The following is a 12,784-nucleotide window of genomic DNA, read 5'->3' on the forward strand; positions in this document are numbered from 1 at the left end:
TGCTGCTCAAGGAATTTTTATATGTCACAGGGATTTACTTGTTTCCCTGAGTTCTTACTGGGTGCTCAGAGAATGTTTGAATGAATAAATTTCAATGGAAAAACAATGTATTGTATATTTGATTCAGTTGGCCGTGGTGCTGAGCTATTTTTTAAAACATGATTTAGCAGTAATACATATAAAAATCTCTTCTTAGGCTCAGAAAGTCAACCACAGAAGAAGAACAGAAAGGGGGAGACTTAAATGGCTCGGGAAACATCTTGGGTGTGAAAGGTCTATCAGTTTAAAAATGACTTTTTGTCTTTATGAAAACAACATACGCTTTGAAACATTCAAGTAAAGCAAATAGGGACCCAAAAAAGACTAAAAATAGTCACTCAAAACTTCACCATCTTTAATCTTAGATTTCTCTCATTCTAGACAATTCTCTATGCAAATATTTAAGTAGTAAGATAAATAGAAGTAATTGTATCAAATGAGGTTATTGCATGCTACTTAAGACAGATGTTAAATTTTATTTATTTGAATGAAACAGAAGGAAATCAAGAAAAGTAAAGCAGAAGGAATGGCTTAACATTAAACAATGCTGCCTTCACTACAGAAAATGTTTGTTTCTAAAATGTCTAAGGGTAATAAAAGATTATGGAAAGCAGAAGGTTAGAGTCCTGGCTTCTAAATGCCAGTTTTCAATTTCAGATAGTATTGATTCAAGTCCTTCTATAGAAGAAGAGGAAATAAGCCATCTTACAGCTCTTTTTCTTCCTCCGCCTTTTGAATTATATGTTACAATTTGAATTATGTTCCTGATTATTTTATGCTAAGTTGGTCCCACTCTCACGATCACGCCTCTTTATCAAAAGCCTTCTATCCTGAGATCTAAATTTTGACCTATCTTGGTTGACTGACTTTATCATCAAATAGTTCTTTTTTTTTTTCTTCCCAAGAAAGGGTCATTAGTGTTTTGTTGGCAAGATTGTGCATACTTATTTAATAGTTTCGATTGACAGCAAGTTCTGTGTGTCATAGGAGCCAAAGAGAGGGCTGCAGTCTGGGACTGAACAACACAAGTCAGTGTTCAGAATACAGGAGATGATCGTTTCATCTGCTTAGAGTGGTGACTAGAGTGCTCTGAATAAATCAATAAGGAAAAGACAGAAAACCCAATAGGAAAATGGGGGAAAGTCATCCGTCCAAGAGGAAACACAAACAGCCTATAAAAACAGAAAAAGATAACTTGACTTCCTAAGTAATCAGGAACATCTGAATTAAAATGACATATCAAAAACACACAAGAGTGACAAAACTCAAAGTTGGTAAAGATAGAGAGTAGTGAGATTTTTAAATACCACTGGTGGGAGTTTAAGTGGTTAAAACTACTTTGAGAAAATGTGGGAAGCCCTGTGATTTAGCTATTCCATGTCCAGGTTTATACCCTAGAGAAGCCCTGCATGTGTGTGCCAGGAGACATGTACAGAAGCGTTCAACCATCTTGCTTACAATAGCAACCAAACAAAATATTGGAAATAGCCTAAGTTGTATCCCCATTGACATGGGAATCAACAAATAAATCATGACATCACCACACAATGGAATACTACACAGCCACGAAAATTAATGGACTTCAAGTATATTTAGTAACTAAAATATCACAAACATTGTGAAATCATCCATTCAAGTTTCAGACATAACATACAGCATGATTTCTCTTTTAAATGCCTTCTTAAAAATACAGTCAAATAACATGATGTTCCATAAACATTAAATTATTACATTTTTCATTAAACAATAGAAGAATAGCAAGGAATATAAACACAAATTGAGACTAGGAGTTCCCTGGGTGAAGGAGGAGGAGTATGTGAGGGTGGACAGGAAAAGGCTTTGACATAAACTAGATGCTGGGCATACTGTATGTACATAATACTGTTTTTCATACTTAAGTTATATGAGTAAAATATTTCATAACAAATTTTTATTTAACATTAAACAGTACTTTGAAGTGACAGTGCCTAGTTTGAATCCTCAAACTAGGACCTTGACCAAGTTATTTAATTTCTCTGAATATCAGTCTCCATCTCTGTAAAATGGAAATAGTAATAGTCCCTCCCTTATAATACTGTCATAAGGAATAAATAAAATAACTGATGGAAGTTCCTAGTGTCGTGCCTAATACATAGAGCGTGCATACATCTGTTGGCTTGTGTTACTTCTCTTAGTGGGGCAGTTGAAGGTATTTTGGAGTGCACCCTAGAAATCCCTCTCCTCTGGAGCCTTTTCATAGAATGACCTAGAGACCAGAAAGGGGTGAAAGCATCAGGTGGGGATTCGAAGAGTTCAGGGTAGTTTAGATGACAGCATGTCTTGGAGTCAATCTCTACACATTTAGTGATCCACGGTCAGATATCTCAAGGCCTTTCACGGGGGGCAGGGGAGGATAATGCTCTACGAGGACCTGTGGCCCAAATCTGGCTGCTGCCTGTTTTCGTAAATAAAATTTTATTGGAATGCAGCCACATTCATTCATTTATGTATTGTCTCTGGCTGTGTCTGTGCTATAGAGGGTTGAGTTGCTGTTACAGAGACCGTATGACCAACAATGTCTAAAATGTTTACTGTCTGGCCCTTTATGGGAAATGTTTGCTGACCTGAGGTCTAGAATGAGAACTTAGAATAGAAAATGCAAAAGGAAAATGATTTCAAGACTGACATAAGAACTGTTTAAGAAGTGGAGCAGGCCCCTCATGAAAGTGAAGGGGTGAGCCCCCTGCCCCCTGGTGGGGTGCAAGCAGATATGACCCTGGAGCAGGAAGACTTTAGTTCAGAGCAGATTGGACAGGTTAGCTTTTAAATTCTCCTTCAATTTTGAAATTCTGTACAAAGTTATTCCCAGTTTCAAATTGGTTGTTATTAACTCTGACATTTTCTTGGCATTTTTACATTTTAACTCACTCTCAGCAATGCTTTCTTTGAAATTTTAAGTCAAAAAAAGTATTTTAATTCTTTAAAAATGAGATTTAAATGCAAATGGATTTTTTCCAGAGCTCCACTTTTTCATTTAAAAAAATTGATTTTCATGGTTTTTGGATCTATTCCCATTCATAGGGGCTGAGTTTTAAGAGCCTGTGTGTGCCAATTACGATTTCGCAGTGACAAGTCCGTCCTTAGCGGGAAGGAGGGCCAGTGGAAATGAAACAGTGAAAGGGAGGCTGGGAGTTGCAGCCATGAGCGACTGTAGTTATGGAGTCGAAGCGGGAGAGGAGTAGCGAGGGAAGGGCTGAGCGGCTCAGCCGAGTCCATGCAGCCCAGAAGCAGACCAGAGGCTGTGGATGGTCACTAAGCCTGGAGCTACTGCCTGGACCGTGCACTGTAATGGAATTACCGACCCTGTCGGTGGCCAGGCCAGCCCTCAGAATATCCCCTGGTGGTGCGTGGGAGAGCATCAGGAGTTTCTAGTAGAGAGAGATGGAGATAGTAGGAGAAAGTGGCGTGGGAGCCAGTCACCCACAACTTTCATCCAGGACTCAAGAGTCCACCGTATAGCGACCCTGAGAACAAGTCATCAAAAGCTCAGACAACTTGCCAAAAATAATTTCCCAAATGATCGTTTTGTCCCATCTCCAGCTCAACTAAAGTCATCTCCAGTTGACTTCAGTGGGGGCTAGAAAAGCTCCCAGCATATCCTTGGCTCGTGCAGATGTGGGCCCAAAGTCCACAAGAAAGAGATGTCAATGAGCCACCTGTAGGAGAACACCTCTGGGTACAGCATTTAGGAAGGAATGAAGTGTGAAGTACTGGTGAAATTGACTTTCACTGAGTTGGAAGGACTCTCTACCTTGGGAAATGGCCATGCGCAGTGTCTGCAAGGAATTGCTCAGAAATGCCAACCCAGAGGGAGTCCCCGCTGAGTGGGCGAGTGGACTCTGGGTCATCAGGTACATTGATGTGCGGTGGGTGAGCTGCCAGGGAGTGGCCGTCAGTCTGCATGCTCAGCAGTCAGGACCTCCGGGGTTATCTCCTTTCTGGTTTTTCAAACACAGCTTGCTACTAGCAATGCAGTCCCCTTTCCAAATAAGTAGAAGGTGGGACATTGTTGTATATAGAACAGATATGAGGCAAACCACTGCTTAAGGTGGAAGTGAGATGCCCAGACTCTGTCTCACTGGGCCCAGAATTGTGCTCTTTGGAAACCTCCAGCCTGGTCCAGCCACAGGGATTCAGCTCTGTCAGCTGGCAAGTCTGTCTGTCGGGACATTAAGCACATCGGATATGAAGATACCGTGTTAGAAACGAGAATGAGGTGGAGCGCACTTAAAGTGGGTAGCACTTAAAAACAGAAATGCCAAGTGATTTTGTTATTCACTGCAAAAGTGCTTCTTTTCGGGGAACCAGGGAAGGGTGCTTGGTCTTTCTCCCTCCTCGGGTCAAGGGTGCTGACCAGAAGGAGGCCAGGCTAGCATCCCGTTAGATGCCTTCCTTTCACAGTTGAGCTGAGTCCTTGAGATTGCAGAGACAGCTCTGAACTGGGGGCCCCTAAATCATCCCTAATTTTGGCAAGACAGTGGACAAGTCCCTAGTCTCTAGCCTGTGTCTGCCGCTGAACAAGAGAATGCAGGGCTCGCCAATCAGCGATACCCCCCAGTAAAGCTGAGGGACATGGAGCGCAGGAAGCATGGAACAGACTAGACTGGCGAAATTTATTTTGCTGAATTAAAACATTGAAAACAAAACCCTCCCACGCACTATAATGTTATAACAGAAAAACATTTCAATACCACATAAATCACAAAGGAAACTATCTAAAATTTGAGGTTAGTTCTTTATTATTTCGTTTTTTCTTTTTCTTTTTTTTTTAAGATTTATTTATTCATACAGAACTGGGGTACAGGCCAGAGAGGCGGAGGGTGAGAGGATTCACCAGAGACAGAGTGGGGAGCAGAACAGGCAGATCGACGAAGTACACTGCTGAGGGGAGCAGCGGGCGGGTCAGGAGAGGTCTGCCACACCATGTGGTCACCTCCAGGGCAGGCGGGAATCGAACTCATGCAGAAGTGGCTTTAGCTTCTTAGTGCTGTGCTTTAACCCGCTGCGCCACCAGGGAGGGCCTCTTTTTCTTTTTTAAAATTTAATGAAATATCCTTGTTTTCCATCCTTGGTAATGCTATGACAGTAAAGGATTCCCCCGACCCCAACAAGCATATCACCAGTGCTCCCCCACCACTTAAGCACCCAGAGTTCTCCACCCACAGTCCATTGTGCTCTCCCTGCACCCCTTTTTGCCCCCCCCATGTCTCAGATCTATGGTCAGCTTTCAAGGGCTGATTTCTCATTCCACATGTAAATGACACCATCCAGTATTTCTTTCTCCTCTGGCTAATTTTGCTTAGCGTAATCCCTTTCAAAGGCTAGTTCTTTAAATGGAATACATTTAACTTCAAGGAAACTCGACTGTCTTATTCTTATTTTTCTCACTTTACTTCACTGTACTAGTTTGCTATTGCTATTGCTGCTGTAACAGGCTATCAGAAATGTCACTCTATACCCTGATTCGTGTCACCATTCATGGGCCAGAAGCCCAACACTGTGTGGCTCTGGCGCTGGTGGTCTTCTCAGGGTGTCACAGAGCTATTTCAAGATGTGGGCTGGGCTGGATTCTTCTCTGGAGGGTCGACTCATTCAGGTTGTTAGCAGGATTCAGCCTCTTGCATTTGTGGGACTGAGATTCCATTTTCTTGATATAGGTGGCCTTCTTCATCTCCGAGACAACAGTGGTGAATCAAATTCATTCTGTGCTTGTTTCTTTGATTCCCCTCTACTACTCGTCATTAAAAAAGAATGTATCACGAATAACTCTGCTTTTCAGGGCTTGTGGGGTGATATTGGGCCATTTGGGCAATGCTTTACAGTCAGCCCATCAGTAAAGTAACCTCAGTTGCACCTGCTAAGTCCCTTTTGCCATGCAACATCACATATCTAAAATGAAATATTCCCTGGGGAATATAAAACCAAGGATAATTGCCAAAATTCCACACTCATCCTGGTGAAAGAGTCTTCCAGTTCAGATACAGGTTGTTAAAGATTCTTGTACTCAGAAGTGGTATGTTTGTAAGAAGCTGAAACACCATTATTAATACTCTTACACCTACTAAATTCTGTTGAGATGTTTGCTAGACAAATATTAATATGTTCATTGTTGCTAATACTATTTTAATGTGACTTTGATTATAAATCCTGTGATACTATATTACCATTGTCATTAGCTACATATTAGAAAACAAGCCAAAATCATAGCAGGAATATATTAAAGTGGGAAATGATTCAGTAAATCATAGTAGAAACAATTAAAACATGAGCTGCTCTGTTATATATGCTTATGCTCCAAGGAAGGTAGAAAGTGTGGCTTTCAATCAAGGAAAAGAGACAATTAATAGAGGGTCCCAAGAACTTGATCAGTTTTCCCTACCTCCTCCCCTTTATTCTTTTTTTTTTTTTAAGATTTATTTATGCATACAGAATTGGAATACAGTCCAGAGGTGCAGAGGCAGTGAGCATTCACCAGAGACAGAGTGGGGAGCAGAACAGGCAGATAGACCAAGTACATGGCTGAGGGGAGCAGTGGGTGGGCCAGGAGGGGTCTGCTGTGCCATGTGGGTCACCTCCAGGGCCAGAGGTCGAACTTGCACTGAAGCGGCTATGGCTAGCTTGCAGTGCTGTTTCCTAACCCATTGCACTGCCAGTGAGGGCCTTTCCTTTCTTCTGTTTCTTTCTTTCTTCTCTTCTTTCTCTCTTGGCAAAAAAATTAACTTGACCAATTAAAAAAAAAGATTTATTTATTTATGCATACAAGAACTGGGGCATAGGCCAGAGGTGCAGTGGGTAAGAGGATTGACCAGACATAGCAGGGTACCAGAGTTAGGTACCAGTGAGTGCAATCACAGGGTGTTTGTCTTTCTCCATCTGACTTATCTTACTCTGTACAGCCTATAGCTCACTGTGCGTTGCAAGTCGCAGGCTTCCTCTTGTTAGCGGGGCAGACTTCCCTTGTGTATCGATGCCACTGCTTTATCCAGCTCTCCATCTGTGGGAGCTCCCACTCTTGGCTGTGGTGAATGATGCTGTGATGGACGAGGGGGATGTGGGGGGGCTGAGGGTGCCACCTTTTCCTTTTTTATTGTGACAAAGTATGTGTCACATAAAATGTACCATTTCCACCTTTTTGAGGGGCCCAGGTCAGTGACATGAAGCTCACTCACATTACAGGTGTCACGTTTATTTCCCAGGCTGTCTCCCTTAAACAGCAGCTCCAGTTCCTCCTCACTAGCACCTTTCCCAAGCAACATCCTATTCCTGTGTCCAGCAGCGTGACAGCCCTTGGTACCGATCTAAGCACAATGGTGTCTCCTTGGGTGGCTGACTTATTTTGCTTAGCATCATGTTGTCAAGGTTTACCCTCACGGTTGCACATAGGGGACTTATTTTTTTTTTTTTAAGATTTATTTATTTGTGCACACAGAACTGGGGTACAGGCCAGAGGCTCAGGGGTGGCGAGAGGCTTCACCAGAGACAGAGTGGGGAACAGAACAGGCAGATCCACGAAGTACACTGCTGAGGGGAGCAGCAAGCGGGTCAGGAGAGGTCTGTCGCACCATGTGTCACCTCCAGGGCAGGCAGGAATCGAACTCATGCGGAAGTGACTTTAGCTTCTTAGTGCTATGCCACCATGGAGGGCCAGGGGAACCATTTTTAAGACTCAGAAATATCCCATTGAACATAGAGAACACAATTTGTCTATCTCTTCATCTCTTGATGGGTATTTGGGCTGTTTCCACCTTTTGGCTACTGTGAATAATGAGCATGGGTATAAATATCCCTTGGAATCTTGGCGTTCATTTCTTTTGAATCTGTCCCAGAAGTGGAAGCTGGATCATGTGATGGGTCTCTTTCACTTTTGGGGAACCAAAGAACTGTTCCCATAGTTCCATAATGGATGCACCATCTTTTTTTTTAAGATTTATTTTTTATTTCTGTATACAAGAACTGGGGTACAGGCCGGAGATGCGGGGGTGAGACGATTCACCAGAGACAGAGTGGGGAGAAGAATAGGTGGATTGAATGAAACACACTGCTGAGGGGTGCAGCAGACAGGTCAGGAGAGGTCTGCCGCGCCATGTGGGTCACCTTCCTGGCTGGGGATCAAACTGATGCTGTATTAGCTTATTAACCCCTGTACTTTAACCCATTGTGCCACCAGAGAGGGCCCATGGCCACACCATCTTACACGCCCACCAAGCTGTATACCAAGGCTCCAGGATCTCCACAACCTCACCAACGAGTGTGTTACTTTATTGCGCTTGATAACTGCCACGCTACTGTACAGAGCCCTCTTCTTTTTAAAATATAAAAAACTGTAGCAGGAGAAGACCCTGGATGAGGTATTCCGCAGCCCTTTATGATCTGAAAGGAGATACCTGGAGAGCCACAGACCCGAGATTTGGGGGGAGTTTGTGCGAGAGGAGAGGCCAGGATTGGAGGCTCCAAGATCATGCTTCACTGAGCTCACAGCAAGGGCACAGCGCTGCATTACAGATGCCCCACAAACCCAAAAGTTTCCCATGAGGAAGATTTGTTCCTGTGAATCCACCATTGGGCTCTTGTCCCTGGGGAAAGCGCTTCTAATTTGGACTTCTTTTTCTGTGTGTTGCTCCCCAGTGTGATAATGCAAAAGGACTGAAAGCCTTCTACGACGCAATAAAATACGGGCCGAACCACTTGATGGTGTTTGGAGGCGTCTGTCCATCCGTTACATCCATCATCGCCGAGTCCCTCCAAGGCTGGAACCTGGTGCAGGTAAGGTCCAGGTCACCTTTGGTGGGGTCTGCCTTTGACTGGCCACCCGTCTTTTGCAGGAATGTTCTTTGTTATCATGGTCCCTGAGTTGCCCAATCCAGATCACCCCCGCCTTCTCCTGGATGGCTTCATAGCTTCTGGCTGCCCCCACCTTCTGGCCTGTCTCCCCTTCTGGCCCATCCTAGCACGGTCGCCTGGGACTCTGAGAGGTGTCCCCAAATACCACCATGTGCTTGAAGTCGTTCAGCGACTCCCTAGCCTCATTTCAGGACCATCAGTGTCTAGATCATATGACTGTCCAGTATCATCTTCTGTCCCTGCCACTCTCCCCAGACACAGCCCTCCAGACACCTGGCCTTTCCCCAGATGCACCCTGGACCTCAGGTCTCCATGCTCTGCTATCACTGTTCCTTTAACCAGAGGCCCTTGTTCTGCTTCTGCCTAATCTTCCTCTCACCCTGATATCCTCTTGCCCACTCCTCAGCCTCTCTTCTCGGTGTAGCCTTCCCTGGGGCTCTTGGCCAATGATTCACTCTTTCCACTGGCAAATGTTACACACCATTGAATATTCCAGCTGTGAGTGTACAGTCTTTTGTAGGTGACACTCACCAGTGTTAACTTTTATTTGGAATTAGGGAAAGGAGAGTGTAGAAAGATGTAACCATCAGGGTGAGTGGTGGTCCAAGTACATGCTTTATTTTTATTCCTCCATCCATCCACCCACCCATCTGTCCATCAGTCCGCCTGATGGCCCGCCCTCCCATCCACCACTCATTCACTCTTCCACCCATCCATGAATCCATCCATCCATTGCCCCACCCAGCCATCCACCCACCTACCTACCCATTCATTTATCCAACTATCCATCCACCCTTCCACCTTCCCAGCCACCAATCCATTCATTTTCCATCGTCCATCCATGTAACAAGTATAATCAGCAAACTACCATATGCCTGTGATTTTAGTAAATATTGGAGCTGTGCTAATAGCGCTTAATGTGATAGCCATGATCTCTAGCCTTTTAGATCGTATATGCTAGGACAGAGGCAGGCAATAAGCAACTAAGAAACTGAGTCATGATACTACTAAGGGCGAACACTGTACGCTATGTATGTAAGGCTTACTGTATGCCAGGTGTGGTTCTAAGCACTCGTAGGCATGAACTCGTTTAATCCTTATGTTGTAGGTGCTGTTACCCCATTTTTTAAAAAGATTTACTTATTTATGCATATGGAACTTGGGTACAGGCCAGAGGTGCAGGGGCGGTGAGAGGCTTCATCAGAGACAGAGTGGGGAGCAGAACAGGCAGATCGACGAAGTACACTGCTGAGGAGAGCAGCGGGCGGGCCAGGAGAGGTCTGCCTCGCCATGTGGTCACCTTCCTGGGGCGAGGATCAAACTCATGCTGAAGTGGCTTTAGCTTCTTACTGCTGTGCTTTAACCCGCTGCACCACAAGGGAGGGCCTGTTATCCCCATTTTATAGCCAAGGCTAAATAAGTTGCTCAAGGATCCACAGATCTTAGGTAATAGAGTAAGGATGTAAACGTAGGCAGTCTGACCCTTGAAGTAAAACTGGGCTCCACTAGAAATAAATATAGTGGTAAAATATAGTGACTACTTTGTAGTCAAGAAAGGCCTCTTGGAGGAGGTGATACTTGAGTGGATGGAATAACAAATACAGACAGTCTGTGATGGGAAGGAACTTGGCATGTTCACAGAATAGTAAAGAGGGCAGTGGGACAGGGAGGTGGGTGGAGGGTCAGGCTGGCAGAGAATGAGGAGGCAGGCAGGAGTCAGATGATAGGGAGGGGCTTGGTCTCACTCCACTGGCATCGACCCTGTGCACGATGGAGAGCTGGGGCAGACCCCCAGGTTCCCAGCCAGGAAGGGAGGAAGGAACCAGCTATGGCAGAGATGAGCTGAGGGAGGAGTGAGGTCTTGGGAAAGACCACCCACCAGTCAGGGATCGTGGAAAGCATCTCAGAGGAGGTGATGCAGAGGTGGCTTGGAAAGAGGAGAAGCGTTGGAGAGCTGGAGACGGGGAGGAGAGCATGCCTGGCAGAGGAGACCGGGTGTGCAAAGCAGGAGTGGGAAAGTAAGTGGGCTCGGGAGCAGTGAGTCACTCCGGGTGGCCGGAGCGGGCCACGCTGCTGTGGGTGGATGCAACAGGAGTGAGGCCAGAAAAGCTCCTCCCTGTGCTGGGGAGCAAAGAGAAGCACATGGCTGCCAGCACCGCTCAGCAGCCCTGAGGTGCCCGAGGTGGCCGTGAGACCTTGGGCTAGTCACTGAGCTGCCCTGCACTTGGGCTTCCCTTCCGGAATGTCCAGAAGCACCCACACGCCCCTCGCCAGAACCAGGCGCTGTTACACTGGACCTCAGTGCCTCAGGTGGTAAGTAGACTGATTTTGCAGGTTGCTGTTTGGATTAAACAATTAAAAAGCGATTAGACCCTGCCCCCTCCATCCTAAGCATTCATTATCTTTTTGGTATTGTCACTCCTGCTGGCCCTCAATTTGAATACTCCCACTGCTTAGCACTCAAGGCTTCTCCTAATCCACTTGGGCCTTCCCATTCTCCCCATGTCCAGCATGTCAAGTCTTGCCCATTCTTAGAGGCGGGGCTTGCGTGCTGCCTCTTCAGGAAGCATCCTCGCCTCCTCTCTGTCGCTTGCTTTCTCCTTTGTGCTAAGCAGAGCACCTAAGCACTCCTGCTCCTCTGCCTGTCCTGTCTTGGGGCTCTGCAGATGTGGGGGGCATCGTTAGCTGGACTGTGAACTCCGTGGAGACAGATTCCAAGTTTCTCCTGACTCCCCTAGCTTGTCACAAACCTCCTTAGATGGCTGCTGAGTGATGAGAGGGATGGAGGACACTGGACATTGTGCCCAGAGATGAGCCATGCTTCCTGGGAAATCTTGACTCAGAGAGGAATCCTGGGAGCTTACTGACCCTCTTACAGCTTCACTAGAGTTATCTGGAATTCTATGAAAAGGTACAGAAGTCAGCACAATGCTAGCACATCCTGACTTACCAGCCAGAGCTACTGGGTCTCATCATGAGCGAGACAGTCTTCAGCCTAGAGGCTCTGACAAGATAAGGAGCTGGGCTAGGAGCGGGGTGTATTCGTTATTAATTGCTGCCTAACAAATCACTCCAAAATGTAGCCACTTAAGACAACCCTTTATTATTGCATTTTTCCTATGGTCAGAACCTCTAACCTGCAGAATGGCTTGCTCTGCTTCATGATGCCTGTGCTCAGCCGGATGTGGAGCCCAGAGGCTGGCATTGCCCAAGACTTGACTGGCACTGGAGGGCCTGCTCCCAAGATGTTGCCCTCACCTGCCTGGGGAGCTGGCACTTTTCCGTAGGGCTGCTGGAATGTCTTCGTGGGGCTTCCCCTAAAATGAGTCAAATAAGAGGCAAAGACAGTGTGGCAAAGTCTTGTAGGACCTAGCTTCAGAGGTTACGTGACATCTTTCCTGTTGCATTCAGTTAGCACACAGATTAGCTCTTTGTAGTGTGGGAGAGAAGCTACACAAACGATGGCAGTGGTGACGATGGCTTGGCACCATCTCGGAGGCTGCTACCACAGGGCCTAATGTTCAGGCGGAAGCAGAAATTCAAGTTGCCCAGCAAGGGAAGCTTTATACTGAATCCCTTTTCTGTCCGGGAAATCTCCTATTCACCCTTCAAAACCCTCCATCAATACCACTTCCTCTGTAATGCTTTCCCTGCACCTTTTCACTTTTGTGCCTCCTAGCCCCCCAAATCAATTATTCTTTCCAAACGTGCCTTCTTATTGGGGGTCATATCCCCCCCAAGGGGATTAAAATATATATATATATTCTCACACACATATGCATAAGCATATGTGTATATATATATATGCTTATGTATATAATATATATACACACACATATATACATATATATGCTAAAATATATAT

General features: G+C 45.5%; 1 protein-coding gene across 1 annotated transcript in view; it reads left to right on the forward strand.

Moving 5' to 3' along the window:
• GABBR2 (gamma-aminobutyric acid (GABA) B receptor, 2) overlaps positions 1 to 12,784 on the forward strand; it is a 328,099-nt gene that overhangs the window by 95,279 nt on the left and 220,036 nt on the right. Inside the window, exon 2 of the mRNA XM_004677485.1 lies at positions 8,704 to 8,841. Coding sequence (XP_004677542.1) covers positions 8,704 to 8,841 — 138 coding nt within the window. The remainder of the gene's footprint in view (positions 1 to 8,703; positions 8,842 to 12,784) is intronic.

The sequence above is a fragment of the Condylura cristata genome, unplaced genomic scaffold, assembly GCF_000260355.1.
Source record: "Condylura cristata isolate star-nosed mole 26May11 unplaced genomic scaffold, ConCri1.0 scaffold00006, whole genome shotgun sequence".
Lineage (NCBI taxonomy): Eukaryota > Metazoa > Chordata > Mammalia > Eulipotyphla > Talpidae > Condylura > Condylura cristata.